This window comes from Ovis aries, chromosome 14 (assembly GCF_016772045.2).
Source record: "Ovis aries strain OAR_USU_Benz2616 breed Rambouillet chromosome 14, ARS-UI_Ramb_v3.0, whole genome shotgun sequence".
In the NCBI taxonomy this organism is placed as follows: Eukaryota; Metazoa; Chordata; class Mammalia; order Artiodactyla; family Bovidae; genus Ovis; species Ovis aries.
In genome coordinates this window covers 46,756,557-46,784,285 of record NC_056067.1, presented here as the reverse complement: position 1 = coordinate 46,784,285, position 27,729 = coordinate 46,756,557, and the positions used below count along the sequence as shown (strand labels likewise).

The 27,729-nt window shown below is 37.6% G+C and overlaps 1 protein-coding gene across 7 annotated transcripts; it reads left to right on the top strand.

Moving 5' to 3' along the window:
- The first annotated feature begins 114 nt into the window (after window positions 1–114).
- On the top strand, window positions 115–27,076 carry ZNF569 (zinc finger protein 569). Of its 7 annotated transcripts, none has more exons than XM_042230851.2 (8): window positions 115–265; window positions 1,130–1,276; window positions 1,694–1,852; window positions 4,607–4,735; window positions 5,036–5,093; window positions 17,189–17,315; window positions 17,623–17,718; window positions 23,870–27,076. In XM_042230851.2, the coding sequence occupies exons 5-8, from the start codon at window positions 5,079–5,081 to the stop codon at window positions 25,687–25,689; spliced, it is 2,058 nt and encodes a 685-aa protein (XP_042086785.1). In that variant the 5' UTR covers window positions 115–265; window positions 1,130–1,276; window positions 1,694–1,852; window positions 4,607–4,735; window positions 5,036–5,078; the 3' UTR covers window positions 25,690–27,076. The 7 variants fall into 7 exon arrangements, with proteins under 7 accessions (XP_042086785.1, XP_060254501.1, XP_042086784.1 ...); XM_060398518.1 differs by having other exon boundaries at window positions 17,150–17,315; XM_060398519.1 differs by lacking the exon at window positions 115–265 and adding an exon at window positions 377–838.
- Window positions 27,077–27,729: the final 653 nt, after the last annotated feature.

Here is a 27,729-nt window from a genome sequence, read left to right as displayed (position 1 = left end):
AGCTGAGGTCCCTCGGCAGATCTGAGAGCCCCTCCAGGGTGCGGTGGGTCATTCCGGTTACCCTGACAGCGGGAGGGCCAGTCCCTCCCGGCGAGCCGCGGGGGCCTCTGGGAAGAGTTAGCTGCATCTAACGGACCTGGGCTGGTGCTGCCTACCGCCACGGTCGGCGCTGAGCTCAGTGGCACCCCTCACTCGGGCCGCACCGGCTGGGCCACTCGGGCGGTGTTGAGGTGTGGAACTGTGGCCTGTGTCTGCGGGTTCGCCGGTGAGTCTTCGGGAAGCCTCGAGCTCAGAATCCGGGACTCTTTGTGCTGGGTGGAGCAGGGGCCTGCGGCCCACTAGGTGCCTATGTTGCTGGAGGAGGACGCCGGGCAGGGGCGGCGGGTTCCCTGAGGCCGAGGGAGTGGAGGGTGAAAAACTGAGTGTGTGACTCGATAGGACTTTATTTTCCAGACATTTGTCCGTGACTCATGTGGCCGTGGAGTCGTATGTGTAGGCGGATTTTGTGGATGTGTTTTTTCCCTTTTCTATTTCCATATGAATGTGGCTTCGAACTACAAAGCCTGTGTGTGATTTGTGAGACTGTACCAGTGCTTCGTTTCTTTGGTTCTGGTCATAGTAAATATGTTTTTCTATTAGACATCAGTAGCCCCAACACGTTGTTTTAGTATTTGTTTCAAGTTGTATTTTCGTGTATTCGCCATATTTTGTGTGCTTCATGCTCCTTGCCCCCCACTCCCAGCCCCAATTCAAAATAAAGAAAAGCTCCAAGAAAACCAGAATCATTCATACTTCTGCCAGCCACTATCAAATTTTATTTCCCATCTTTTCATTCCCTGTGAGTATATTATATATATATATGCACAGTAGCTTGAAAGTTGGAAACACACTGTACATACAATTGTGTAGTCTACCTATGGTATTTAACAATGTGCAATTAATATTTTTACATTTAAACAATTACACATCTATGTGATCATTTAACAGGTTTTTTATGGTATACATGTTAATGCATTTACTCTTGTTGATGCGTAATTTGGTTCTTTTCAACTTCTTGCCATTGTAAAGAATGTGTTTATTAGCAACTGTTTGGCACATTATGATGCACTTTATTAATTTTCGGGGGCAGGCTCTTAGAAGTGGAACTGAACAGTTGAAGTGTATGTGCTTATTAAAGACTACCTGCATTTGTGCTAAGTCGCTTCAGTCATTTCCTGACTCTGTGCAATCCTTTGGACTGCAGCCTGCCAGGCTCTTCTGTTCGTGGATTCTCCAGGCAAGAATACTAGAGTGGGTTACCATGCCCTCCTCCAGTGGGTCTTCCCAACCTGGGGATTGAACCTGTGTCTCTTAGCTCTACCTGCATTGGCTGGTGGATTCTTTACCACTAGCAACACCTGGGAAGCGCAAAGACTCCCTAATTCTATCCAATTATTCTCTGGTAAAGTTCCATCTAATCTACAGTATTATTGGCATAGTATTAGATTGCCTATATTTATACACCCTTGATAACAATGGTTATCATTAATATTAGTAATCTTTGTTAACCTCATAGATGTAAAATTATTCCTTTAATTTGCAGTTATTTGATTACTATTGCAGTCAACCATTTTAAAAATAATTTTTTTGTGAATTATGTGTTTTCTAAGTTATTTTTCTAAAGCAGTGTTCTATTTTCAAATTTCTTTTCCAGGTTCTTCAGGTATTATGGATTTATTCATTCATCTACTCACCATTTATTGAATGCTGCATGTGACAGGAGTTAAAAGATGCTTGGGATATAGCATTGAACAAAGTAGACAGACTCTGCTATCATGGTACTTAAATTGTTGTGGGTCAGATAATAAGTGAGGTAAGTAAATTTAATATAACATACATTACATAGTGAAAAATTCTAAGAAGTAAAGAAGGAGAATATATAGAATCAGGGATAGGACTTTTAGGTGGGGTAGCTAGAAATGCATCCTGAAAATGTAATAATAAAGATATGAAGGAAATTAGGAGCTAATTATGCACAGCATATGCATATAATTAAGGGAAGAGGGAACACCAGTTAGAAGAGCCCAGGTGGAAATATACCTGTTACCAAGAGGCTGCTGCTGCTGCTAATTCGGTTCAGTCGTGTCTGACTCTGTGCAACCCCAGAGATGGCAGCCCACTAGGCTCCCCCGTCCCTGGGATTCTCTAGGCAAGAACACTGGAGTGGGTTGCCATTTCCTTCTCCAGTGCATGAAAGTGAAAGTCGCTCAGTCGTGTCCAACTCTTCACGACCCCATGGACTGCAGCCTACCAGGCTCCTCCATCCATGGGATTTTCCAGGCAAGAGTACTGGAGTGGGGTGCCGTTGCCTTCTCTAACCAAGAGGCTCGGGTGGCTGAAATAGAGCAAATAAGAGGGAGAGTAGTGAGAGATGAGAGAAGAAAGGTAATTGAAGGGCCAGAGGCCAGATCAAGTTGGTCCTTGTGGGCCATGTTAATGATCTTGACTTTTACTCAGAATGAGGTGGGAAGTTGTGGGAGAGTTTTGAACATGTGATTTTATCTGCTTATGATTTAAGAGGATTGCTTTGGTTGGTCTGATGAGAGGATTAGGGGAAGAAGACAAGGACAAGGGAAGAAGTGGAGAGACTAATTAGGAAACTATTGCATTAATCTAGGGAAAAGATGTTGGTGACCTGGACGAGAGTAGTAAAAATGGTGAGAAGTAGTCATGTATGTCAATTTGCTGATAGAACTGATGTGGTGTATGACAGGATGACACAGTATTTTTTAATCTGAGCAATTTGAAGATTGGAGTTATTACTGAGAAGGGAAAGAGGGTAGGAAAACCTGAGGCTTAGGGAAATAGTGAGATTTCAGTTTGGAATATTATATGTGAAGTATGAGGTGCCCACTGGGTATTTAGGTGGAAATATTAAGTTGGCAGTGGGATATACAAGTGTACAGTTCTAAAGAAAGGTCTCAGATTGGAGACATACACTTGGCAGTTATTAGCATGTAGATGATGCACACGTGTGTGCACGCACGCACATGTGCTCAGTCATCTCCAACTCTTTGTGACCCCATGGACTGTAACCCACCAGGCTCCTTTGTCCATGGAATTTTCCAGGCAAGAATACTGGAGTGGGTTGCAATTTCCTACTTTTGAGGCTTTTCCTGACCCAGGGATTGAACTCCTGCTGCTCCTGCATTGGCAGGCAGATTCCCAGGCACTACACCACCTGGGAAGCCCCTTTTAGGTGATATTTACAACCAGACTGGATGAGATCACGTTGTAGGGTAGATGGAAAATGACAGAGGTAAAGGACTAATCTTTGGGTCACTTCAACATGACAAAGTCTGGGAAATGAGGAATCAGCAAAAGAGACTGAAAGGGACCAGCTAGAATGATTGAGAGAGAACTCTGTGATATCCTGGAAACTGAGGGAAGAATGTGTTTTAATGAAAATTGTGTCAGATGCTGCTGATAGCCCAAGCAAAAGAGGACTGAGAAAGTGATGTTGAATTTAGCAACATGAAAATTGTTGGTCACCCTGCAAAGCAGTTTCAGTGGAATAAGGACCTATAGAGAAAACTGGACAAGAAAAATTGGTGATAACAAGTATAAACCACACTTTAAGTTTTTTCCCTTAATGGAAGGAGTGAAATGGAGTGGTAGGTGGAGTTAAGAGGTAAATAATAACCCTGTTCATATACTGAGTGAAATGGTTCAACAGAGAGAGAAACTTGATAAAGGAGGAAAGGGGAGAAATGCTATAGACATGTCCTTAAATGGAAGAACAAATGTTAGGGTCTGAGGATAAAGGAAAAGAATAAAATAATCACTTAGGAGACTGGGACAAAGAATAGAGAAATATAATATGATCTCCAGACAGCACTGAAGACCCACTTGCTGTTAGTTTTCATGAATTTAAATTGAGCCTATTCCACGTGGTTGATTGTTTTCCTCCTGCACTGTTCATATGCGTGGTTGTCGCCGCAGACAGGGGAGGGGAGAGTAAAATTTAACCAGAGTTGTTGGTTTCATGAAGTAAGAAAGAATGATGTGAGAGAAAGGGGCAAGGGAGTCTAAGTTAGCAAGAATTAATTATACTAATGGACCGTGGGTTCAAGGCCAGGTAAGTAGAAAAGTGGTGGGAAGAGGGTGAGGGAAAATGAAAAACTGTAGAATGAAGAAATGGAAGTTCCTGATGGTGGTGAAAAGTGGTTGAGTTGAAATGCGAGAGGAAGTAAGGTGGAAAGACAACGATATTTTTCCCTTTAGTTGCCAAATGTTCAAAATAGGATAATCCCTCTTTTAATCACCATATTTGTTGTAGAAAATGTGGAATATTGTTAGCTATATTTCAGTAGGGATTACAAAATGGTGATATTCAAATCCCATCATTCTTTCTTCATTTACTAGCTGGAATATTTTCCTAAGGAAAAAATGTCTGTCATCAATTCTGATTACTTTAAGATACAGTTTGCATTTATAAGAATTTGTTGTTTTCTGTGTAAATATTTAAGTCAATAATTGTAGTAGCTGATGTAAAGTATGCTTGTATATGTATGCATGCATGCCTGCTAAGTTGCTTCAGTCATGTCCGACTCTTTGCGACCCATAGGCCGCCAGCCTCCTCTGTCCATGAGATTCTCCAGGCAAGAACATTGGAGTACGTTGCCATGCCCTCCTCCAGAGGACTATCCTGATCCAGGGATCGAACCTGAGTCTCTTACATCTCTTGGATTGGAAGGCAGGTTCTTCACCACTAGTGCCACCTGGGAAGCCCCTTCTCTGATACAGAGCTATTGATAAGTTCATGGGACATCTCCTACATATGCACTCCTATTCTTGTTCACCAAATGTGCTTAAGCTCTCCATAATGTAGTAGTCATCTTATAGCTATCAGCATCTTTGGGGAATGTATATTCTTGGCCTTTCTGATGGCTCCAAGTATCATTTTGCTACAGAGTGACCTTTAATCTGCCTTGTGGGTACAGGTTTCTGAAACCACAAAGCAAACCTTGTCTAACGTTTTTATTCTCTTTTTTAGCTCTGCCTTCTCAGGCCTAGTCCATTCCCAGAAAGAAGAGGAAATGAATGAATTCCAGGTAAATTTTAAATAGCATATTTGTTCCCTGCCTGATTTTAAAGAGCAGTTTAAGGGAATTGTAGTAATCCATACACTAAACTGGAAAATCCTATACAGATAAAACATATTTTCAGAGGAAACAGAGTTGGAAGATTAAGACCAGGAAAGTTAAAATATGATTATGCAGAAATGTATTCACTTAAAGAGATTAAAGTTGGGCTTCAGTTTTGAATTTCATTACTGTAGGTAAACAAGAGCAGAAATTCATTATATATTTAAGTAAGTTTTTCATTGGCACCTAGGTCAATGAATATATTATAATATATATAGGGAGACTTTCTGTAGTTGGTAAAACAGCTTTTCTGATAGTCTGGGGTTTTCTTTATAATTAAAAAAAAAAAATCTTGGCTGTGCTGCATGGCTTGCAGGATCTCAGTTCCCTGACCAGGGTTTGAACCCAGGCCACAGCAGTGAAAGTGCTGAATCTTAAACACTAGACCACCAGGGAGGTGGTCTGTTTTGATCAGGGATAAAGCAAAGATTATATGTTAAAATATCCCAGCATTGGAAATAACACAAATCAACATCAACAGAAAAAGAGACAGTATTTCATGCAGTGGGACAGTGTACACACACACACATTCTGTCTCTCTCTCTTCATGCAGTGGGATAGTGTACACACACACACCAAAACAGAGTACTGCAACTTACAATATGGATAATCTCACAAACATGTGACATGAAAGAAGCCAGATAAGAGTACATTCTGTGTGGTACCTTTTATATGAAGTTTGAAAACTGAGAAAACTAGCCTCAGTGTTAGAGAATAGTGGTTACTGAGCAGGTATTTACTGGGCCGGGATATGAGGGAATCTTTTAGTATGCTGAAAATGTTCTATATTTTGATCTGAGTGATGGGTACACAAATATGTAAATGTATAAGAATGTCTCAGTTTGTACTTTTAAGATTAGTGCATTTTACCACATTATTCTATGTATGCCATACCTCATTTAAAAATAAAAAAACAGACTATCTGAAGAAATAGATGGGATATGCCTTTCAAATGACCCTATATAATTATCTTTTTCCATGTATGTTTGCTGTGATTTGGCCACAATCTAATCATTTATGGTGAATTCTTATACTTTCAATCTACTAGAATGTGAACAGAGTAAAAGTTTTATTTGGTTTACTGCTGTATCCACTGGAGAAGGCAATGGCACCCCACTCCAGTACTCCTGCCTGGAAAATCCCATGGACAAAGGAGCCTGGAAGGCTGCAGTCTATGGGGTCGCTGAGGGTCGGACACAACTGAGTGACTTCATTTTCACTTTTCTCTTTCACGCATTGGAGAAGGACATGGCACCCCACTCCAGTGTTCTTACCTGGAGAATCCCAAGGACGGGGGAGCCTGGTGGGTTGATGTCTGTGGGGTCACACAGAGTCGGATACGACTGAAGTGACTTAGCAGCAGCAGCAGCTGTATCTACAGCCCCTAAAACAATTCTTGGTATACCTGGTTTTTGTGAATGTGGTTGTAATGAATCCATGGTTCCTTATTTCTTCATTTTACCCTTAAAGTAATGTCTGTTTCCTCTTCAAGGAAATTTCCTCAGAACTTCATCCTTTTTCTCCAAACTTCCTTTGGAATCTTTCTCTTTCAGATTTTATCCTGTACTCTTAGCTACTAAACATATTTCAATTTACTGCCTTTTCACTCTCAGCTCAAAGATTTGCTTTACTGAAACATACCTTTCTTTGACCAAGTGCCCCTATCTCATAGCTTCTCTGTATGTCTAGTTTTTCCCTCAGTTAATTTTCAAAGTGAACACACGTGTGTAGCCAGCATAAGCACTGGATCGAGAAATAGAATATTACCCTAACACCCATTGGACTCCTTCTGCACCTTTCCAAGTTATTACCCCTACTCCAGGGGTAACCACTGTTTAGTGTATATCACTATGGATTATTTCTGCATATTTTTAAACTTTATGTAACTTTATGTACTTGGTGTCTGACTTCTTTTGTTTAATATTTTGTCAGATCTGTATTGAATTGCTGCATGTAAGCTGTAGTTCACTCAACTTTATTATTGAATAATTATATATTATTCAATTATATGAATAAACCATAATTTTATATATCCATTCTGTTATTGATTGGCATTTAGGTAATTTTTATTTGGGAATAATTAAAATATTGTTCCTGTGAACTTTCTATTAGATTTTTGTTGCACATATGTGCATATCTCTTTCTACCAAAGCAGAATTGCTGAGTCATAAGTTATGTGTAAGATTACCTTTTATTGATACTGCCAAACAGTTTTCCAAAGTGGTTGTCCAGCATTATACTCAACAGTACATGAGAGTTCTCAGTTATTCCAAGACAACATCTTGAGTGTATTCTCTATGGTTACTAGCTTGTTTTTTGGTATAATATGAAACTCATAGGTAGTAAAACAGAATCTCAATTAAATTTGAGTACATAAAAATTACATTCTCCTGTTGATACAATCACCATAAATAAAGTAAATTTGCAAAACCTAACAACAATTTTAGTAATACATATGGCAGACCAACTCTGGTATTTAAATATTTACAAACTAATTAAAATCCAATAGAAAACTGCATATAACACATGAAAAAAAATCCACAATTGAAAAAATAAAACAGAACAAATGCCCAGTAAAAACTGTAAATAATAATATCTATTGTTAATCAAAGTTTTACATAGATTACCTTATATAGTCTTCATAAAGAGTCTCTCTTTCCTATTTGTTTGTTTTCATTTATTTCCCTCAACTAGTATGTAAGTTCCAGGAGGACAAGAACTTATGTCTATCTTCCAGCTATAACCTTGGGCTCAAAACCAGTGCTGGGCATATCTAGTAACTCAGCAACTTACTGAATAAAAAACTATAACTCTAGGGCTCAAATATGAATTATTTTCTGATTCTCTTTAGTGGCAGTTAATATTCATAATGAAAACCTCAACTACTATGAGACCCTCAAATAGTCTCTGAGCTATCAAAAAACAAACAGAAAAAAGGTTCAGTTGTTTAATTCTCTGGTTCTACTACTTTAACATATAGAAGAAATAGGAGAGCTGAGATTTCATTGGTATTGCAGAGGCTGAATCAAATGAACTTATTGATACATTGTACCTGGGTGTTGTAGAAGAGTTATGAATCAAAATATATGCTATAGTTCCATTTTTGGAAAAAGGGGGTTAGTGTTGTTATTAAGAAATGTAAGAAAGTTAATGGCAACAACTGCTGAGTATTATATTACTTCTTACAAACTTAATACGGAATAGGTATCAGTTCAGTTCAGTCACTCAGTCGTGTCCGACTCTGCAACCCCATGAATCGCAGCATGCCAGGCCTCCCTGTTCATCACCAACTCCCGGAGTTCACTCAGACTCACGTCCATCAAGTCCATGATGCCATCCAGCCATCTCATCCTAGGTCGTCCCCTTCTCCTCCTGCCCTCAATCCTTCCCAGCATGAGAGTCTTTTCCAATGAGTCAACTCTTCGCATGAGGTGGCCAAAGTACTGGAGTTTCAGCTTCAGCATCATTCCTTCCAAAGAAATCCCAGGGTTGATCTCCTTCAGAATGGACTGGTTGGATCTCCTTGCAGTCCAAGGGACTCTCAAGAGTCTTCTCCAACACCACAGTTTAAAAGCATCCATTCTTCAGCGCTCAGCCTTCTTCACAGTCCAACTCTCACATCCATACATGACCACAGGAAAAACCATAGCCTTGACTAGATGGACCTTAGTCGGCAAAGTAATGTCTCTGCTTTTGAATATACTGTCTAGGTTGGTCATAACTTTTCTTCCAAGGAGTAAGTGTCTTTTAATTTCATGGCTGCAGTCACCATCTGCAGTGATTTTGGAGCCCCAAAAAATAAAGTCTGACACTGTTTCCACTGTTTCCCCATCTATTTCCCATGAAGTGATGGGACCGGATGCCATGATCTTCGTTTTCTGAACATTGAGCTTTAAGCCAACTTTTTCACTCTCCTCTTTCACTTTCATCAAGAGGCTTTTAGTTCCTCTTCACATTCTGCCATAAGGGTGGTGTCATCTGCATATCTGAGGTTATTGATATTTCTCCTGGCAATCTTGATTCCAGCTTGTGTTTCTTCTAGTCCAGCGTTTCTCATGATGTACTCTGCATATAAGTTAAATAAGCAGGGTGACAATATACAGCCTTGACATACTCCTTTTCCTGTTTGGAACCAGTCTGTTGTTCCATGTCCAGTTCTAACTGTTGCTTCCTGACCTGCATACAGATTTCTCAAGAGGCAGGTTAGGTGGTCTGGTATTCCCATCTCTTTCAGAATTTTCCACAGTTTATTGTGATCCACACAGTCAAAGGCTTTGGCATAGTCAATAAAGCAGAAATAGATGTTTTTCTGGAACTCTCTTGGTTTTTCCATGATCCAGCGGATGTTGGCAATTTGATCTCTGGTTCCTCTGCCTGTTTGAAAACCAGCTTGAAAATCAGGGAGTTCATGGTTCATGTATTGCTGAAGCCTGGCTTGGAGAATTTTGAGCATTACTTTGCTAGCATGTGAGATGAGTGCAATTATGTGGTAGTTTGAGCATTCTTTTGCATTTCCTTTCTTTGGAATTGGAATGAAAACTGACCTTTTCCAGTCCTGTGGCCACTGCTGAGTGTTCCAAATTTGCTGGCATATTGAGTGCAGCACTTTCACAGCATCATCTTTCAGGATTTGAAACAGCTCAACTGGAATTCCATCACCTCCACTAGCTTTGTTCATAGTGATGCTTTCTAAGGCCCACTTGGCTTCACATTCCAAGATGTCTGGCTCTAGATTAGTGATCACATCATCATGATTATCTGGGTCGAGAAGATCTTTTTTGTACAATTCTGTGTATTCTTGCCACCTCTTCTTAATATCTTCTGCTTCTGTTAGGTCCATACCATTTCTGTCCTTTATCGAGCCCATCTTTGCATGAAATGTTCCCTTGGTATCTCTAATTTTCTTGAAGAGATCTCTAGTCTTTCCCATTCTGTTGTTTTCCTCTATTTCTTTGCATTGATCGCTGAAGAAGGCTTTCTTATTTCTTCTTGCTATTCTTTGGAACTCTGCATTCAGATGCTTATATCTTTCCTTTTCTCCTTTGCTTTTTGCCTCTCTTCTTGAATGCAATCTCAAAAACGACAGAATGATCTCTGTTCGTCTCCAAGGCAAACCATTCAATATCACAGTTATCCAAGTCTATGCCCCAACCAGTAACGCTGAACGGAATAGGTATATGTTACCTGAAATAGTGAACTACTGATGGCAAACTGCTAACTGGATTCTAAGTAGTAAATAAACATGATAATGAGAAAAGCAGAATTTTCTGTTAGAAAAGATTATTTTTACAGTCTGTCATAAAATCCAGGATTCGTGAAAGAATCTCATCATTTTCTTTGGATGAAAACTCCATATGTGAGACACTGTGTGTGCATGCTCAGTTGTGTCTGACTCTGCGACCCCATGGACACTATAGCTCTCTGGACTCCTCTGTCCACGGAATTTTCCAGGCAAGAATACTGGATTGGGTTGCCATTTCCTTCTTCATATACATTATTTTTTAAATATTCTTTTCCATTATGGTTTATCGCAGGAGATTGGATATAGTTTCCTGTGCTGTATATAGTAGGATCTTGCTGTTTATCCATTCTAAGTGTAATAGTTTACATCTGCTATCCCCAAACTCTTTGTCCATCTCTCTTCCTCCCCTGCTACCCCTTGACAACCACAGGTCTGTTCTCTATCAGTGTGTCTGTTTCTGTTTTGTAGATAAGTTCATTTGTGCCACATTTTAGATTCTATGTATAAGTGACATCATATAGTATTTGCCTTTCTCTTTCTGACTTAGTATGAGAATCTCTGGTTGCATCCATGGTGTTGCATGCAAGTGGCATTATTTTATTCTTTTTTATGGATGAGTAGTAGTCCATTGACTGTGTACCATATCTTCTACCCATTCATCCAAGACAGTAAGCTTTAAACAAACAAACAGAATGTTACTTTAAAATGCCAATTAGTGCATTAGATAATAAAGATAAATGGTTAGGACTACTTCTGCATCAAACTGCAGAAAATTTAATATAAGGAATACTGTGAAAAATAAGAAACATATCAGTAGGAAACTTTTATTGATCTGTCTTAGCTCATGATAGACACATAGACAACAAAATGAACATAACTACCAATAATAATTTGATAGACCTAATTGATTGTCATAGCTTATAGCCTGGAAACAATTAATATCCCTTTTTTAGATATGGAAAAACTAAAAGACTGACCATATATTAGGCCCAAATTCAATAAATTTCAAAATACAAAGTGTATATATTCCACAGTGCAATTACATAGGAAGTTAATGATAAAACTTCAGAAAGAAAACATTTCCACATGGAAATTTTAAAACTAGCATAAGGAACTTAGGATCAAGAAAGACAGAATTTAAGATCATGTTTCAGGCCCTAATACCCTAACCATACTTAATCTTAAGCTAGAAAAATAGCCAGTAGTGGCTTGAAAATAGGATGGTCTCAGCATGAATGCAGTAGTAGAACTAAAGATAGAGAAGCTGGAGATTGTTCATCGATGATGCTTCTCATAGCTGGTTCTCCTGAAGGGGATCTAGGAGCATATTTTCATGGCTGCCAGAAAAATAGCACTTTGAAAAGTTCTCCTTCTGGCATGAGCATTTATCTGTCTTAATAGATTTACCTAGTATTATTGACTGTCTGTGACAGAAATCTTACATAACAGTTGCTTAAACAGGACAGAATTTTGTCTTTGTAGGAATTAGGTACCTTAAACAAAACAAAAGATGAAAACACTTGTCCTGTATCTCTAAGGCACAGGGAACCAGGATTCCTCTATTTCATTTTCTATGTGTTGACCAGCATCTTCCCATTACCCCCACCTCTCAGCCCCTGGCAACCACCATTCTATTCTCTATTTCTATAATTTTGACTTTTTAAGATTCTACATATAAGGGATATCATAGTGTTTTCTTTCTTCATCTGACATGCCCTGACATGCCTCTCCATGGGGTTGCCAATCGCAGGATCCCATCTTTCTCGTGGCAGAGTAATATTCCATTATATATGTATGTATTACCTCTTCTGTATGCATTCATCTGCTTTTTGGTCTCTGCTTTTTAATACACTCTCTAGGCTGGTCAGTAGCTTTTCTTCCAAGTAGCAAGTGTCTTAATTTCATGGCTGCAGTTACTGTCTGCAATGATTTTGGAGCCCAAGAAAATAAAGTCTGTCACTGTTTCCACTGTTTTCCCATCTATTTGGCATGTAGTGATGGGATCAGATGCCATGAGCTTCGTTTTATGAATGTTGAGTTTTAAGCCAGCTTTTTCACTCTCCTCTTTCACTTTCATTAAGAGGCTCTTTAGTGCCTCTTCAGTTCAGTTCAGTTCAGTCGCTCAGTCGTGTCTGACTCTGTGACCCCATGAGTCGCAGCACGCCAGGCCTCACTGTTCATCACCATCTCCCGGAGTTCACTCAGACTCACGTTCATCGAGTCCGTGATGCCATCCAGCCATCCATCCTCTGTCGTCCCCTTCTCCTCCTGCCCTCAATCCTTCCCAGCATCAGAGTCTTTTCCAATGAGTCAACTCTTTGCATGAGGTGGCCAAAGTACTGGAGTTTCAGCTTTAGCATCATTCCTTCCAAAGAAATCCCAGGGTTGATCTCCTTCAGAATGGACTGGTTGGATCTCCTTGCAGTCCAAGGGACTCACAAGCGTCTTCTCCAACACCACAGTTCAAAAGCATCCATTCTTCAGCGCTCAGCCTTCTTCACAGTCCAACTCTCACATCCATACATGACCACAGGAAAAACCATAGCCTTGAGTCGGCAAAGTAATGTCTCTGCTTTTGAATATGCTATCTAGGTTGGTCATAACTTTTCTTCCAAGGAGTAAGCATCTTTTAATTTCATGGCTGCAGTCACCATCTTCACTTTCTACCATAAAGGTGGTGTCATTTGCATATCTGAGGTTACTGATATTTCTTCCAGCAATCTTGATTCCAGCTTGAGCTTCATCTTCATCCACCCCAGCATTTCACATGGTGTACTCTTCATATAAGTTAAATAAGCAGGGTGACAATATACAGCCTTGACATACTCCTTCCCCAATTTTGAACCAGTTCATTGTTCCATGTCTGATTCTAACTCTTGCATTTTGACCTGCATACAGGAGGCAGGTAAGGTGGTCAGTATTCGTTCTTTTATTTTTTTTTTAATAATTTCTGAAATTAATTTTTGGCTATGCTGGGTCTTCATTGCTGCATGAACTTTTCTCTAGTTATGACAAGTGGTGGCTACTCTCTAGTTGCAGTGTGTGGGCTTCTCATTGTGGTAGTTTCTCTTGTTGCAGAGCACAGGCTCTAGAGTGTGCAGGCTTCATTAGTTGTGGCACATGGGCTTAATAGTTGCAGCTCCTGGGCTCTAGAGCACAGGCTTAATAGTTGTGGTACATGGGTTTAGTTACTGTGAGGCACAGCATGTGGGGTCTTCCTGGATCAGGGACAGAACCCATGTCTCCTGTATTGTCCTGCAGATTCTTTACGATGGAGCCACCAGGGGAGCCCCAACAATATTAATTCTTTTGATCCACGAACATGGAGTATCTTTTCACTTATTTGTATTCTCTTCAGTTTCTTTCATCTCCTTGGTTAAATTTATTGCTAAGTATTTTTGTTGTTTCTGATACTTTTGTGAATGCGTGCATATGTGCATGTCAAATCATGTTTGACTCTTTCCGACCCCATGGACTGTAGTCTATCAGGCTCCTCTGTTCGTGGGATTCTCCAGACAAGAATACTGGAGTGGGTTGGCATTTCCTCCTCCAGAGGATCTTCCTGACCCAGGGATCGAACTCGCATCTCTTATGTCTCCTGTTCACTATTGTGAATTGGATTGTTTTATTTCTTATTCAGATATTTTGTTGTTAGTGTATACAAACAGAGCTGATTTCTGTCTATTGATTTTATATCCTGAAACTTTACTGAATTTTTTGATTTGTTCTAACAGTTTTTTGGTGGTGATTTTAGGATTTTCTGTATATAAGATCATATCATCTTAAAAAGACTTTTCTCCTTTTTAGATTTTTTTTTTCCCTTGCCTGACTGCTCTGGTTAGGATTACTCACACTATATTGAATAGGATTGATGAGAGTACCTTGGTCTTGTTCTGGTCTTAAAGGAAAAGTTTTCAACCTTTTACCATTGGGTATGATGTTAGTTATTGGCTTATCATATATTGCCTGATTTATGTTGAGCTACATTCCTTCTATACTCAATTTGTTGAGAGTTTTTATCACAAAAGGATATTATATTTTGTCAAATGCTTTTTCTGCCTCTGTTGAGATGATCACATAATTTCTGTCTTTCTATTAATACATCACATGTATAGATTTGCATGTGTTGAACTGTTCTTGCATCCCAGGATTAAATCCTTCTTGATCATGGTGTTTTAACATGCCGTTGAATTTAGTTTGCCTATATTTTATTGAAAATTTCTGCATCTACATTCATTAGAGACACTGGCCTATAGTTTTCTTTTCAGTGTCCTATCTCCCTTTAGTATCAGGGTAATGTTGGTCTTATAAAAATGAGCTTGAGAGTGTTCCCTTCAGTTCAACTTATTTTTTTTGTGTGAAAGTTTGAGAAAGATTGGCATCTATTCATCTATAAATGATTGGTAAAACTCATCAGGGAAGCCATCTAGGTTTTGGCTTTTCTCTTTTGGAGGGAGAGGAGGATTTTCTTTATTGGAAGATTTTAATTACTGATTCAGCTCCTTACTCATTATATCTGTTCTGATCTATTCCATGGTTCAATCTTGGTAGGTTGTGTGTTTCTAGGAATTTATCCATTTGTTCTAGGTTATCCACTTTGTTACCATATAACTGTTCATAATAGTCTCTCATGGTCATTGTATCTGTGGTATCTTTCAGATATCACATGCCCCCTCTTTCATTTTATTTACTAGACTCCTCTTTTTCTTGACGGTGTCCTTAGTACAGTTAGTACGATCTGCTTCTCTGTAATGTCCTCTGAGAATGTTATCCGCTGCTCTCTCAGACTTTTCAGTCATGAAGCTCAAAATTCAGTATGCTGGATATGATGAGAGAAAAATCAGCCTCTTTGGCACTGTCCCATTTAGCTGAGAAAACAGGGTACTCACACATTTTTACTTTCCTTTGCGAATGAAATCATGGGCCAGGATTTCTCTTGGCCCTAAGCTATGTTGCCTTGATGGAGGAGTGATGTAGGTAAAAGTCAAACTGTTCCTCTTACCCTTTCTGATGAGTCCAGACTTGCATTTTTTGCTCCATTGGTGCACTGGAAATTCTTTGCTGGAGACTTGCACTTTCACAAAGTCTGTCTTTTGTTGGGTGCTTGTCTCAGACAGTCATTTTCTGGGGGCTCCTGAGCAGTGGCCAAAAGAGGCTAGAGTCAGTTCACATGCCTCTCAGGGGTCTACAGCAAGAACTGAGGTCTTTATGCTTATTTTGCAACATTTGGGTAGGCAAGACTCCTTCTGAGTCCCTTACATATGGTGCTGGATCCCACAGTTCCCACGAGGGCACTTTTGTCCATGGATGGATGCCAGATTATTGTTTTTGCATTGGGGACTGAATGAGGGATGTCTTATTTAGCCATGATTGCCTTTGGTTTCTTGAGCCTGATTATTTACAAGTCCTTGCTCTTCAGTAGGAAGGGCTCCAGAAAAGGAGTTTCCATTATTCTCACAGCATACTCTGAACCTTAGTGAATGTTCATGTTCATAGGGTCCTTTTAGGACCTAGAAATAAATAATCAGAAACATTTTTTGTGAGTTTGCTCCTGGTGATTTCGTTTTATCTTACCCCATCTGTCACAGAAATTCCTGAAAGTATAGGAAATATGGACAGCTCCCTTTGTTCTAGTGCTGTTTTTCTTATGTTTATATTTTTGGGATATTTTGGTTTTTAACTAGGAAAAGTGCATTTGATTTCTATGTCTAAATCACACTGTTTTGAAGAAATTTGTCACCATTCCTCATTTCTGACACTTTAAATCTTTCTTGGTACTATTTTCTCATAGTTCTGGTTGTAATTCAGATTTAGAATTTTAAAATTCTAAAATTTAAATCCATTTTTAAAAACTTCATTAATAAATCTTTTTTTCTATATCTTTTGGTATTTGTAGGATTCTGTTTGTGGCACTCTTTTTTCAGTATATGTGAACTCTGCAGTTTTCATGGCTGCAGACATATTATAGGCTTATGAACAATAAATCTTCATTTTCAATTTAGGTTTCTTCTGACCTAATGAACAATATGTGCAATTGCTAAATCAATGAATATCTCCAGTTGGATGTCCTACTATGCTTCAAAGTTTGTATACCATTCTCTTTCCTTTTATGCTTCTTTCCAAATACTATTTTCATGTGTTAGTGAATCACAGGGATCTAGTGAGTTCCCAAACCAGTTAACTTTGAGTGAAGTTTTATATTTCCCCCAGTTTTTACAGTCAGTATAAATCAGTACCCAAGATCTCTTTAACCCACTGCTGCTACTGCTACTGCTAAGTCACTTTGTCGTGTCTGACTCTGTGCGACCCTGTAGACAGCAGCCTACCAGGCTCCTCCATTCTTGGGATTCTCCAGGCAAGATCGCTGGAGTGGGTTGCCATTTCCTTCTCCAATGCAGGAAAGTGAAAAGTGAAAGTGAAGTCTCTCAGTCGTGTCTGACTCTTTGCGACCCCATGGACTGCAGCCTACCAGGCTCCTCCATCCATGGGAGTTTCCAGGCAAGAGTACTGGAGTGGGTTGCCATTGCCTTTTCTGCTTTAACCCACAGTAGTTATTAAAGATATGTGCTTGCTAAATCAATGAATGAACACAAACTGACAGGATATTGCTAAAATGATTTTTCTTTCAGACAGTAACAAAAACATAAAATTTATTTTATAATCTCTTACCTTTGTGTATTACCTGAACAAGCTTCAATATGTTTTGTCCACAACATTTAAGGTGGATGACTTCAGATTGAGTGGGAGTATGTTGTTACAGGACACGGTGACATTCAAAGATGTGGCTATTGACTTCACTCAGGAAGAGTGGCAGCAGTTGGATCCAGCTCAAAGGAACCTGTACCGGAATGTGATGCTAGAAAACTATAATAACTTAATCACAGTGGGTAAGGGTAGTTTCCTATATAACTCAAATTCTGGGAGTAAAGTTCCCTTTTTTCCCCCAGTGTTTCTGAAATGTGTGCAACCTTCAAATGTTAGACTGAATTTGGTCTTTAGATGCCTTTGCTCACATGCACATCCATGCTGCAGCTTTCAAAGCAAAATGTCATCTGTGGTTATGTTTCAGGGGGCAGCATTCCTAGAAACAATGCTTTTCTTATCCTTCAGAAGGCCTTGGGCTAGCCTCAATTCTTGAATGATTCTTTTTTCCTACTATTTGTGCCCAAATCTTACATCCCTTCCCCTTCATAGGATGTCCATTCACCAAACCTGATGTGATTTTCAAGTTGGAGCAAGAAGAAGAACCATGGGTCATGGAGGAAGAAGTGTTAAAGAAACATTGTCCAGGTTAGTGAGAGGGAACCATACAGGTGAGGAAGGGCCAAGGCCCTTTAATAGCTAATATGAAAGTTCTTGATCCCTCTGAAATATTCCAAAGGTATATTTTTTTAAGGCCATAGAATTCCGTAATGACAATTGGTGTGAATTTTTTATATATGTAAGATGTCATTTTTGAAACTTTTTTTTGAAAAATTCACATTTTTGTTGTGAATTTAAATATCCTAACTGTCAAGCTTTGAAGTCAGTGGTACACTGGTTTCATAAGATTTAGAAACTTTCCTTCACATTCTTCACAATCTGTATAAAATTACTCATTGTGTTATTTATGTCTTCCATTAATTCTACAGCATTCTCAGCATGATTAAATATTAGCTCTCATTCATTGTCTTAACACTCTACCACTGAAACTCAGATAGATCCTAGACCTTTTTATTTTTTCCTCCATGTTTTTAAATCTTCTGTTTTCTTCCTTTGTAGCTCTCTGTTGCCTTCTCAGTAATTACTTTAAACATATCTTCCTGTTTACTAATTCTCTCTTCAATTGTGTTTATTTTTAACTCATCTACCTTTTTAAAAAAATTATTTACTTTTGGCTTTGCTGGATCTTTGTTGCTATGATGGGCTTTCTCTATTTGTAGCAAGCAGGGCAACCCACTCCAGTGTTCTTGACTGGAGAATCCCAGGGACAGGGGAACCTGGGGGGCTGCAGTCTGTGGGATCGCACAGAGTTGGACACTACTGAAGCCACTTAGCAGCAGCAGCAGCAGCAGGGGCTACTCTAGTTGTGGTGCACAGGTTTCTTATTGCAGTGGCTTCTTTTGTTGCAGAGAACAGATTCTAAGTGCACAGGTTTAAGTAGTTGAGGCATGTGGATTCAGTAGTTGTGGCTCTGGGGCTCTAGAGCTTGGGCTTATTAGTATTGTGCCACACAGCTTTATTTGCTCTGCAGCGTGTGGGATCTTCCTGGACCAGGGATTTAACCCATGTCTCCCACACTGGCAGGTGGATTCTTTACCACTGAGCCACCAGAGAAGCTTAACTCATCCACCTTTGGAAAAAACTTTTAGTATAAGAATTTTGTATTTTTAGAAATTCCTTTTGTTTTTGCAAAAATTCTCACATCTTTCTGATTCTTCCTAATAATTTCTGTGGCTTCTTCAGATTTGTATTTTAATTTTTTCCTTCTTTAAAAATACTGTACATAACTCTTTTGTATTGTCTTCAGGTTTAAATGTCCTATTTTTGAGGACTCAGTGTGTTTTGGTTCATCACGTGCTCGATGATAGCTGATTCCAGTTTGAGTTTTTTTAAATCTTAATTTATGATAATCTTCTTGTCCTAAATTGGGTTGCTTTCTTCTGAAGATGATTTACATGTGTTTCTGGTGGGCACCAAGAGGCATTTCCAAGTAAGGATCAGTTCTTTGAAGGTCCTGGCTTTTGGTAGGAACCTCAATTGAACTTTTCTTCTTTACTGATAGCCCAAGAGCCTTACATTTTACTTAATAAGGCTTTGCATAGGTACTCAAGTCAGATCCATATTCAGGCTGCTTTCAGTTCTGCTCTCTTAGTCATGGTTTTGGCTAATACTTGGTTTTGTTTTGTTCACTTTTTGTGTGTGTATAGTGCTCAGGTTGTTGGAGAATACTGCAGTATTCTTGGAGATTTAAGCTGCTTCCTATAAGCCCAGTAGTGCTTCAAAATTTCAGCTTTATCCACTGTCTAATTTTGCAAATGAGGCTACCCTATTTTAATTTCAATGTTAAAAATCCTTATGTAGTCTGTCTCTTTTATTCCCCTGACTTGCATGGTGTTTTTTGTTTTTGTGGTTTTATTTTGCTCTGTATTTCTTTCTTGGTTCTGCTGGTTAATCTTTTTTTAGCCCTTTTTGTTTTCTCATTGTTTCTTCCTCATGCATTTGTATTTCTATAAATATCTTTCTATATTTTTAGCTCTTGATTTATACCTGGTATTTTCACTAAGTTTTATCATTCATGACAATACTCAGTCAAGATTTTCATTCTGTATGTCATAATTTGCTTTAGCTTGAATTTTTGTCTGCTTTCTTTATATCATGTTTCTTTTTTCTTTTGTCTTACATTTTTTAAGAGATATGATTTCAATACCTTCTTATTTTTGAGTGAGGATAGTTCCTTCTTAACCTGATTTTTAAAGAAGTATAATGTTAGGGAAGGAAAGACAGTTCTCAAATCTAGAGCACAAATCTGCAAACTAAACTGCTAACAAAACTGCAAAACTTTCTTTTCTGAGGAAGAAAGTTCTCTGATTTAGAGCACAAACCTGTTGGCCAGCCACTTGTTTTTGGAAATAAAGTTTTATTGGAATACATTCATACCAAGTCATTTACATCTTGACTGTTACTATTACAGAGGCAAGGTTGAATAGTCATGTCAAAGACTATATGACCCATGAAAGTGAAAGAAAGAAAGAAAGAAAGTGAAGTCACTTAGTCATGTCTGACTCTTTGTAACCCCATGGACTGTAGGCTGCCAGGCTCCTCCATCTGTGGGATTTTCCAGGCAAGAATACTGAAGTGGGTTGCCATTTCCTTCTCCAGGGGATCTTCCTGACCCAGGGATCAAACCCCAGTCTCTCACATTGCAGGCAAACTCTTTACCATCTGAGCCACCAGGGAAGCCCATATGACCCATGAAACCTAAAATATTTGCAATCTGACCTTATTTAAGAAAAAGTTTGCCAACTCTTGATGTATAGGAATACATCTGTGCTTCATACTAAAGCCTTTTATTCTGCATGGTTGTGTGAATATAAGTATGTTTAGGCTTTATTTCTTCTCATCCAAAAAGGAACTGTGGCTACAAGTCTTATAACTCTGATCTTATACTCTCACCCGAAGATGTCTTCCTAAAAAGATAGTATTTCACAGTGTTTCCTTGCTCAGTCCTGGTTTCCTTGACATAGTTAGGGATGTCAAGTCTCCTGTAGTCAGTCTGCACTCCCAAATTTCCATGTTGTAAACATGGGTTAATTAATTCTTCCCTTCAAGATGTGATGTCCATTTTGACAGTGCCAGCTGTTTGCTCTGCCCACAATCGGCATGAACAATTGTCTTCTCTTAGAATCCTTTTTCCCCTGTTCCACCCTTCACTGTATTTGTCAACATTAACTCATTATAATTGGGGTTATAGCCACCACCTAGGATCACTGAAGCATCGACATTTCAATTCTTGTTTGTATACAGAAAAAGAGATTAGATAGTTTTTCATTCTACCATCTTAAAACATGGAGTCTTTTCTGTCACATTTGGTATTTTGATCTTGCTCCTGGAATTTGTCACTTCTACTTAGACAGTACCTTAAAGACCTGATCTTGCCTTCTCCCTCAACCTCTTTTGTTTAATTGAGCTTTTCTGTTTCCCTAAACTGAGGTGACTCAAAAGCTTAAGCTCAGTATACTGGTTTCTACCAAGTCTCTAACTACCTGCTTTCATAAGAATCTTTCATTTCCTTTATTCTCAGTCTGGCAGAGAGGAAAATGGAGATTATTTTTTCCTCCCTATTTTTGAGCTAAGCAGCCACTGGGGACTGGAAGTCTTACCCTTTGGTAGGTAGATTTTAATTTAGTCTGTTTGAGCCAGTTCCTTATCTCTGAATTCCTCTGCCTGGTGTCCTTGTTGTAGAGCTATTCTGCTTATCTTTCTCAAGAGAGTAACCTCACATATTCTCTAGGATGGAAGAGTAGTCTTTGTCTTCATTAGTTAATACCTTTTTTATACTTTGCCTCATTTTCATGTGGTTTTGGGTAGGATCAGAGATAAATTCATATGTCAGTTGGGCCATATTTAATTTCTCATTCTTTGTTTTCCCTTTTGCTCAGTTGTTGTTTAGTCGCTAAGTCATGTCTGACTCTGTTGCAACCCCATGTACTATAGCCTGCCAGGCTCCTCTGTCCATGGGATTTCCCAGGCAAGAATGCTGGAGTGGGTTGCCATTTCCTTCTCCAGGGGATCTTCGTGACCCAGGGATCTAACCTGTGTCTCTTGCACTGGCAGGCAGATTCTTTACCACTCAGCCACCTGAGAAAGCCCCCTTTTGCTCAGTACTTACTCCCTTTTCAGTCATGCTAGGTAGGCTTTTCTGCTTTTATATTCTGATTCTTTTATCCTATTTTTACCTTCCTGTTGTTTGCTCTCATTTTATTAATTACTGTAGTGTTCAGGTGAATTTTTTAAAAATATGTAGTACATGCTTACAGTACAGATTTTTAAAGTACAAAAAGATACATATTGAAAACTAATTTTTCTTCTCTTAACCATGTCTTCCTCTATGCTGGCAACCTGTAGTATCATTTTCCTTTGAGCTATTACTTATTTGTATTTTCAAGCATTTTTATTGAAACCACTTTCAGTTGATAGGTTAACTTGTGAATAACTATCATCTCTGCTGTTGAATGTTCTTTTCCAAGAATGTGATATGCCTTTTGTCTTAGTTTCCTAGGGCTGCTGTAACAAAGTAGAGGCTAGAAATACAAAATCAGGGTGTAAGTAGGGCTCATGTTCCTACAGAAGATTCCTTGCATCTTTCAGCTTCTTTTATCCCCAGATGTTCCTTGGCTTGTGACAGCATAACTCCAATCTGTGTCTTTAACGTCACATAGTGTTTCCCTGTGTTTCTGCCTCTTCATGTGGCAATCTTCTTTTAAGAACACCAGTCAGATTAGGGGCTTACCCTACTCCAGTGTGACGTCATCTTAACTAATAACATCTGCAATGACCTTATTTTCAAATAACTTTGTGTTCTGAGGTAGTGGGCATTAGGACTTAAACATATTTTAAAGGTGGGACACACAATTCAACCCATAACACTGTTTCATGTGTTCAAATCTGTGTGTGCATGTAAAGTTTTATAATTTGTGGAACGTTCTAATTAAATATATTCCCCATTTTTTTGTATTTTTATTATAAATGTAGTCTTTTGTTATCTTTTCTAAATAGCTATTTGTATATATGAAGGTTACTAAAACTGAGTATTAATTTGCTATAGTGAATTTAATGAACTTTCTATAATTTTTCAGGTAACTCTTGATTTTGCAAAGAAAGAGTTTTAATATTGACAAATAATGTGAAGTTTTCCTTTCTATGTTGTTTGTGTGTGTGTGGGAGGGTGACCCATGCTGTGCAGCACATGGGTCCCTAGTTCCCCAACCAGGGATCAAACCCATACCCCTTCATTGGGAGAGCAGTCTCAACCACTGAACTGCTAGAAAAGTCACCCTTTCCAAGTTTATATATCTCATTTCTTTCTCTTATTTAATGCTCTACCCTGTACTATAATAATAGTTGTTATAGTACTCATCTTTTTCTTTTTCCTGACTTTAATGTAACTGCTTTGGGATTTTTCCCATTAGGAATGGTACCAAGGTTTAAATTGTACTGTGATTTTTCTCTAGTTAAATATGTTTCCATTTTATAAAGTTATTTTTATGGAAAAATGGGAATATCTTTGGAAATGATTACTTGACTTTTCACTTTTGACCTATTTACTATTACTACTATTTACTTATATATTTCTCTAATATTGAAACATACTTCTATTCATGGAAAAAAACCACATATGTATGTCTTATATTTAATATGCTTCTGAGTCACTTTCTTTTCCTTCTAGGTCATTTTGAATATAGGGTTTTTGCACTGATATTCAAAAATGAAGTTGATGTATAGTTTGCGTTTTGGGTTGTCATCTTTATCTGGTATTGGTATTATGTTTGTCTCATATACAAAAAAGAATTCTTTTTCTTTCATAATATTTTGGATAGCACATGCTTAACAGCTGTCCTTTAGATAGTTGTTTAAATTCCCATGTAAATATCTATGGGCCTTGTCTATTTATTTTGTTTGGGGGGATTTCTTTTCATAATTTTATTTGTGGTAATTGGTCCCTTTTTTCTACATCTTGTAGAGTCAGTTTAGGTAAGTTATATTTTCCAGAAATTATTTCTATCAAGCCATTTATGAAAGTTTATTTCCATAGGAAATAGGAGCTATATATAAACCTAGAATTTGCTTAATAGGAAATGAGACTATAAGCTAAGAATCCCATACATGTATTTTTTTTGGTTTTAATTATGTATAATTTTGGAAAATTTTACAAGTAACATTTATTTGCAATTTCTTTTAGGAGAAATATGGGGGATGGATGAGCAGCTGAAAATTCAGGACAGACTTTTGACACAACTTGAAGATAAATTCACAAAACCATTGACTGAAGAAAAAGTCAGTGAATGTCATAAGAAATTTGCAAATGCATTTCCTCTGAACTCAGACTTTTTTCCTTCCAGTCACAGTGTCTATGAATATGACTTATTTGGAAAGTGTTTAGAACATAATAATTTCAACTATTATGAGAGAATCTTTATAGGAAGAGAAGACTGTGAATATAAGGAACCGATGAAATCATTTGGCAATAGCTTATCCCATCTTGTAGTAACCCCCTTTAAGTGTAATCATTGTGGAAAAGGTTTTGATCAAACTTTGGACCTCATCAGACACTTGAGAATTCATACCGGAGAGAAACCCTATGAATGTAAAAAATGTAGAAAAGCTTTCGGTCACAAGGAAAAACTGATTAAACATCATAAAATTCACAGTAGGGAGCAGTCTTATGAATGTAATGAATGTGGGAAAGCTTTCATTAAAATGTCAAATCTCATTAGACATCAACGAATCCATACTGGTGAGAAACCCTATGCATGTAAGGAGTGTGGGAAATCCTTCAGCCAGAAATCAAATCTAATTGATCATGAAAAAATTCATACTGGAGAGAAACCTTATGAATGTCATGAGTGTGGAAAAGCATTCAGCCAGAAGCAAAGTCTCATTGCACATCAGAAAGTTCATACTGGGGAGAAACCTTATGCATGTAATGAATGTGGTAAAGCCTTCCCACGAATAGCATCTCTTGCTCTTCATATGAGAAGTCATACAGGAGAGAAACCTTATAAATGTGATAAATGTGGAAAAGCCTTCTCTCAGTTTTCCATGCTTATTATACATGTGAGAATTCATACAGGTGAGAAACCCTATGAATGTAATGAATGTGGAAAATCTTTCTCTCAAAGCTCAGCCCTTACTGTACATATGAGAAGTCATACTGGTGAGAAACCTTATGAATGTAAGGAATGTAGAAAAGCCTTCAGCCACAAGAAGAACTTCATTACACACCAAAAGATTCATACTAGAGAGAAACCTTACGAATGTAATGAATGTGGGAAAGCTTTCATTCAGATGTCAAATCTTGTTAGACACCAGAGAATTCACACTGGAGAAAAACCCTATATATGTAAGGAATGTGGCAAAGCCTTTAGCCAGAAATCAAATCTCATTGCTCATGAAAAAATTCATTCTGGAGAGAAACCCTATGAATGTAGTGAATGTGGGAAAGCCTTCAGCCAAAAGCAAAACTTTATTACACATCAAAAAGTTCACACTGGAGAGAAACCTTATGATTGTAATGAATGTGGTAAAGCCTTCTCTCAAATTGCTTCCCTTACTCTTCATCTGAGAAGTCACACAGGGGAAAAGCCTTATGAATGTGATAAATGTGGGAAAGCCTTCTCTCAGTGCTCACTGCTTAATTTACATATGAGAAGTCATACAGGTGAGAAACCCTATGTATGTAATGAATGTGGAAAAGCTTTCTCTCAAAGAACTTCCCTTATTGTACACATGAGAGGTCATACAGGTGAGAAACCTTATGAATGTAACAAATGTGGAAAAGCCTTCTCCCAAAGTTCCTCCCTTACAATACATATACGAGGTCATACAGGTGAGAAACCCTTCGACTGTAGTAAATGTGGAAAAGCCTTTTCCCAAATCTCATCTCTTACACTTCATATGAGAAAACATACAGGTGAGAAGCCTTATCATTGTAATGAGTGTGGTAAGGCCTTCAGCCAAAAGTCACACCTTGTTAGACACCAGAGAATTCATACTTATTAGAAATAGAAACTTTATGAATCTTGTGAATATGGAAAAAGACTTCAAAAGGAATTTGCATTTCCTTGCACATTACATAATGGGATCTAGAACAGAAAACTGTGAATGTGGGAAAGCCTTTTTAAGAAGCCACCCATGTGTGAAACATAATTCTTACTAAGGGGACAAAATGTATGAGAAAGCTGATCATCAAAAACCTTCAGTAGACATCTTACCTAATGATACTTATCCAGCATTCTCACTAAAATCTGAAACAAGATATTTGCTATCAGCTTATCAACATGATACTTGAGCTCCTAGCCATTGCAGAAAAAATAAGTACTCTTAAAATAACCTTTTAATACTAGAATAGTTAATTAGAAAATATGTTGATATATGAATAAACATGATAATGAATTACAAGACATATGTATGTAGTTAAACATTTTGAAGGTCACAAAACACCTGAAATTTTGGGGAAAATAACATTGTCTAAAAAGACACACACATATATATATAATTTCTCACAAATCTCTAAAGTACTTCCACTCAAAGTTGTTTTTTTAAAACCAGTTTCTAAAAATTTCACAAACTGATTGAAATTTTATATAGGAATGTAAAGGGGCCACAAATAGGTGAAATATGTAAAAAATACAAGAGAGAAGATACACCATTAGATATCACATTTATTTAAAGCTGGTATCATTTTTTTACAAAATATTCTTAATGAGTATATCAGTGGAAACAAATTGAAGATTGGAGGAAGGCAATATGGGAATTTTGTGTATTATAGTGCTATTGAAATCACTGGAGAGAAAATAACCTATTCAATAAATGGAAGATTCATATTAACAAAAAATGTTAGCTCTCTACTTTTTATCATATACAAAAATAAAATCCAAACAAACAAGACTAGAACATAGAAAGCAAAATTCTATATGATTAAAATAGACTATATTTACTACTTCAGAGTAACAAGATTTCTTTAACATACATAAACGTGGAACATTCAGTTCTATTTTGGTGCATTGGCTTCAGAGGCACCCACATATGTCACAGAGATACATATATCTTTGTATTAACTGGATCATGGTTTGTATTCCTCTAAATAGAATATATACATTTCCATTAATGGAGGGATAGAGTGATACAATATGGTTATTTCTATGATAGAACATAATATTTAAAGATACAAATTTGACATAATTACATGGATAGACTACATAATATTGACAGAAAAAGCAAAATGTACAATGCAATAAAACATTTCTATAAATTTAATAAAACAATGCAAAGAACAGTACTGTGTGTTGATCATGGATACATATATGACATTGCCTTTTAGGAAGTGAAGGCAGTTATATTTATCTGTAATGTTTCTTTAATAAAAAAGCAAATATGACAGTAGCAATGAATCTGGTTGTCAAAATTATGTTGTAGTTTTTAAAAATTACTATTTCTTGTCTGTATTTCCCTGTTTCTCTAAAATAAGTGGATAGAGAAAACCTGGACCTATATGGATTCTTATTTTTGATCAGATATAACATTTATAGAAAGTTATTAATAATGATACATAAACCAAACCTGAATTAAGATATTTTTGCTTACCACCTCATGTTAATTACCATATACAAATCAGAAGTATACAGCATCTGTTTGAAGAGAGCTTTAATTTTTTTCATTTTTTATTTTAAACATGAGTTCCTCCCTATTTGAAACCAGTGAAGAAACAAATATTCAGTTATTGGGATACATTTGGGAAAAAAATATCACCTGCTTTTGGGTTGTTTCAAACTAAGGGGAAAAGACCACTCATGCATAATGTAAAATGTTAATGTTGTAACATATCAAGACAAGGATAGTTACTCATATTGGGACAGAAGAAGTTTCAAAGCATATCAACAAATCTTTCTTTGGCTTCTGAATTTTTAAATGGGAATTCAGATAGTGGTTATTTTTATGTGTCAGGTAAGAGCTCAGTGAATGTGAAAGTTCACTTCTTCCTATACCACAGCTGTTTTATATTAACGCCTTTCAATTTTTTTTTCTAATTTTTTTTTATTG

Bases quoted from the DNA above. Each gene is read 5' to 3' on its own strand.
- ZNF569 (XM_012190343.5), top strand. The intron at 17,316-17,622 runs GTAAGGGTAGTT...TCCCCTTCATAG, and splicing joins TAATAACTTAATCACAGTGG to GATGTCCATTCACCAAACCT. The intron at 17,719-23,869 runs GTTAGTGAGAGG...AATTTCTTTTAG, and splicing joins GTTAAAGAAACATTGTCCAG to GAGAAATATGGGGGATGGAT.